The sequence below is a fragment of the Macaca thibetana genome, chromosome 13 (genome assembly GCF_024542745.1).
Source record: "Macaca thibetana thibetana isolate TM-01 chromosome 13, ASM2454274v1, whole genome shotgun sequence".
In the NCBI taxonomy this organism is placed as follows: domain Eukaryota; kingdom Metazoa; phylum Chordata; class Mammalia; order Primates; family Cercopithecidae; genus Macaca; species Macaca thibetana.
Window position 1 is genome coordinate 93,949,746 of NC_065590.1, and position 2,749 is coordinate 93,952,494.

Genomic DNA, 2,749 nt, shown 5'->3' on the forward strand with positions numbered 1-2,749 from the left:
GTGTGAGAATGGAATAATACAATTTTCTTTCTCACTGAGTATTGATGTATATTTACCTGTTTTTCAGCCAACAGAAGTTCTTTTCATCTGTATCTAATATTTTTTTAAACTCATTCTTTGGGTTTTTTATTTAAATAATTTATTATTTAGTTCTATAATTTATATTAGACTTTTTCAAGTTTTCCATTCTCTTCTGAATATTTAATCCTGTAATTTAATTTCTTAAAAATAATAAGGATAGTTTTTTTTTTTTTAATGTAGAAAAGCAATTTATTCCATTTTAAGCACTTACACAGTTAGTCATGGAGAGTAACAGGCCTGCTGGTGAAACAGGTCACCCAAAATGGAGATGGCATCAAACTAGTGGTCAAGGACTAACTCCTAAAAAAAAGTAACTCTTATCAAGGATTAATTTAATTTTTAAAACAAATACAAGTTATTGATTCACTCTTCTCAACTTGACAGTCTGCCTGTGGTGTAACTGTCAGGTAAAAACATACATCTTTACAACTTGGTAGTCCCAAGTTAAAAAAAAAAACAACAACAAAAAACACACCATTTCACAGACAGGAAAGAAACAACATGAAAACAGCTGAAGAAATACACTAACGAGCAAAAATATATGAATATATGGGGAAAGAGGAACATGTAGTTTTGACTTAACTGAGGAAACCAAGAGGAAACTGGTCTACATATGAAAATGTGCATCCTGGAAAGTCAGGTGTCAAGATTTTTGAGTAGGAATCTATATGACTTGAATCTCCCCTATTTCCTAAATAAAAGTGACATCTTTCAGTATTTATACTTCATGGCTCAGACACCTACCTCATTTGGCTCTATTCCTTACTCACTCTAGCTTTTACTTAAATGAATCTGAAAAACTTGGGGATATATAGCATAAGAAGAAAAATAATCACACATAATATTCCCCCTTCTGTAGCTACTTTAGACCTGGGTTACTAGAAAATTCCTGAAGAAAATTTCAACGTTAAGTTTGTGGCTTTGCTGAATCAAGCCCCCCCCCATTAATATTTAGAAAACACCCACTGTTTGGGCTAATAGCATTATTGGTGGTACCTATTTAATAGAGGGATAGCTGAACAAAGTCTGTCTCAAAACCAGTGTTAAATCACTCTCAGGGTTGAGAAGAAAAAAGGGGAGTCTAAAATCACAAGAAGTAAAGACATATCTAGGACCCTTGTCCTTCTGGATCCACGCTTCCTTCAGGGTCTTCATCATTATAAATGTTCTCTGCCATTTGCCACACTTGCATGATATTGTCTTCTGATACAGAACAAATCACCCAAGGTTCATTGGGATTCCAGGAGAAATCAGATATCTTGGCAGTGTGACCACCATGAATAAACAACAACTCTGGTGGCCCGTCTTCTGCATCTTCCGGGGATTGTTCTCCAATTTTACTTAAATCCCAGACATTCAGTCTGCGATCAGTACCACTGGAAGCCAAAATAGTCTCATTGTGAGGTGACCACTGAACCTGGAATATTTCATCCTTATGTGACTCAAAGGAATGCAACTTAAGTTTCAGATTTCTCAGATCCCACAAGGCAACAGTCTTGTCAGCTGATCCTGTGGCAAGAATGAACTCACTATAAGGATTGAAAGAAAGGCAGTTCACTTCAGCAGTGTGAGCGTCGACTGAGTGGCTTGGTTTGGAAGTATTGTTTGAACGAGTATCCCAAATCATAAGTTTCTGATCATCAGCAACTGACCCAAACAGAGACTCATGGAGCAGATGCCAGGAAACATCTTCTACTACTGCCGTATGCCCTGTAAAGATGGTCTTTGCATCCACCACTTTTCCCTCCTTTGGAACGGCACTGATGTCCCACGGGCAGATGGTGTGGTCATCTGAAGCACTAAGTAAGTGCCCACTGAGATTTGGGTTCCAAGAAAGCCCATAGCCTTCCTTTTGATGTCCACGGAGACGCAAGTCTGGGTTGCACTCTCCAGAAGGATCTGGTTTAGAAGGATGTTTTGTATAGTCAAAGACAAGAACATCACTGGAAGGAGTCTTTGTTGCGATGATACAAGGGTTCTGGGGCATATAACGGGCCCTGTTTACTTCTCCTTCATGGTTGATCTTGATTTCTATTTCAATTTTTCCACTAACTGAACCAAAACCTCCAAATTCTCCTTTCTCACTGTCGTAGTCTGACGCATCAAACTGAGCATCATCATTAGGGAGTTGCACACTGGCTATAACAAGATGGTTTTGTTCATCCGATGTGTGTGTCCCCAGGACAAGTCGATGAATGCTGAAATCTTTCCCTTCTGGTCTTGTTACATCTGGAAGCCACTGGGCAGTTAGGCTGGGCCACTCCAGAGCATGGGTCATCACCAAATCATAAAGAAAAGGGTTGTTCTTTTTCCATATTTTGTATTCCTCGTTGATCACTCGTTCTTCCACTGCGTCGTCGAACGCTGCTTCCTTGTCGGCCATGGTGGGCAGACGAGCCGGGGGAACCCTGGGGTCGAGCATTCCGGGAGGGAAGGATAGTTTTTATAAAGGCTGTGTCTGATTATTTATAACTGTATATCCTTTGGATCTTTATTTTCTTGTTTTTTTTTTTTTTTTTTTTTTTGATATTCTGTTATTTTTTCCAACTTGTTCAAATGATTTTTAAAATTCTTAGATATTATATATGAAAAATTATGCAAATAATTACAAACTCTGGATAGTACTGTTCCTCCAGAAAGAGCTTTTTTTTTTTTTTTTTTTTTTTTT

General features: G+C 38.1%; 1 protein-coding gene across 1 annotated transcript; it reads right to left on the bottom strand.

Annotated features, from left to right (window-relative positions):
• Nucleotides 1-255: 255 nt before the first annotated feature.
• Nucleotides 256-2,511, bottom strand: LOC126933504 (histone-binding protein RBBP4-like). Its single transcript, XM_050753261.1, has one exon. It carries the CDS (start codon nt 2,501-2,503, stop codon nt 1,190-1,192), a length of 1,314 nt encoding a protein of 437 aa, XP_050609218.1. The 5' UTR covers nt 2,504-2,511; the 3' UTR covers nt 256-1,189.
• Between the last annotated feature and the right edge of the window lie 238 nt (nt 2,512-2,749).

What these genes read in the sequence shown, in the direction of transcription:
- LOC126933504 (XM_050753261.1), bottom strand. Translation starts at nt 2,503, where the DNA reads ATGCTCGACCCCAGGGTTCCCCCGGCTCGTCTGCCCACCATGGCCGAC.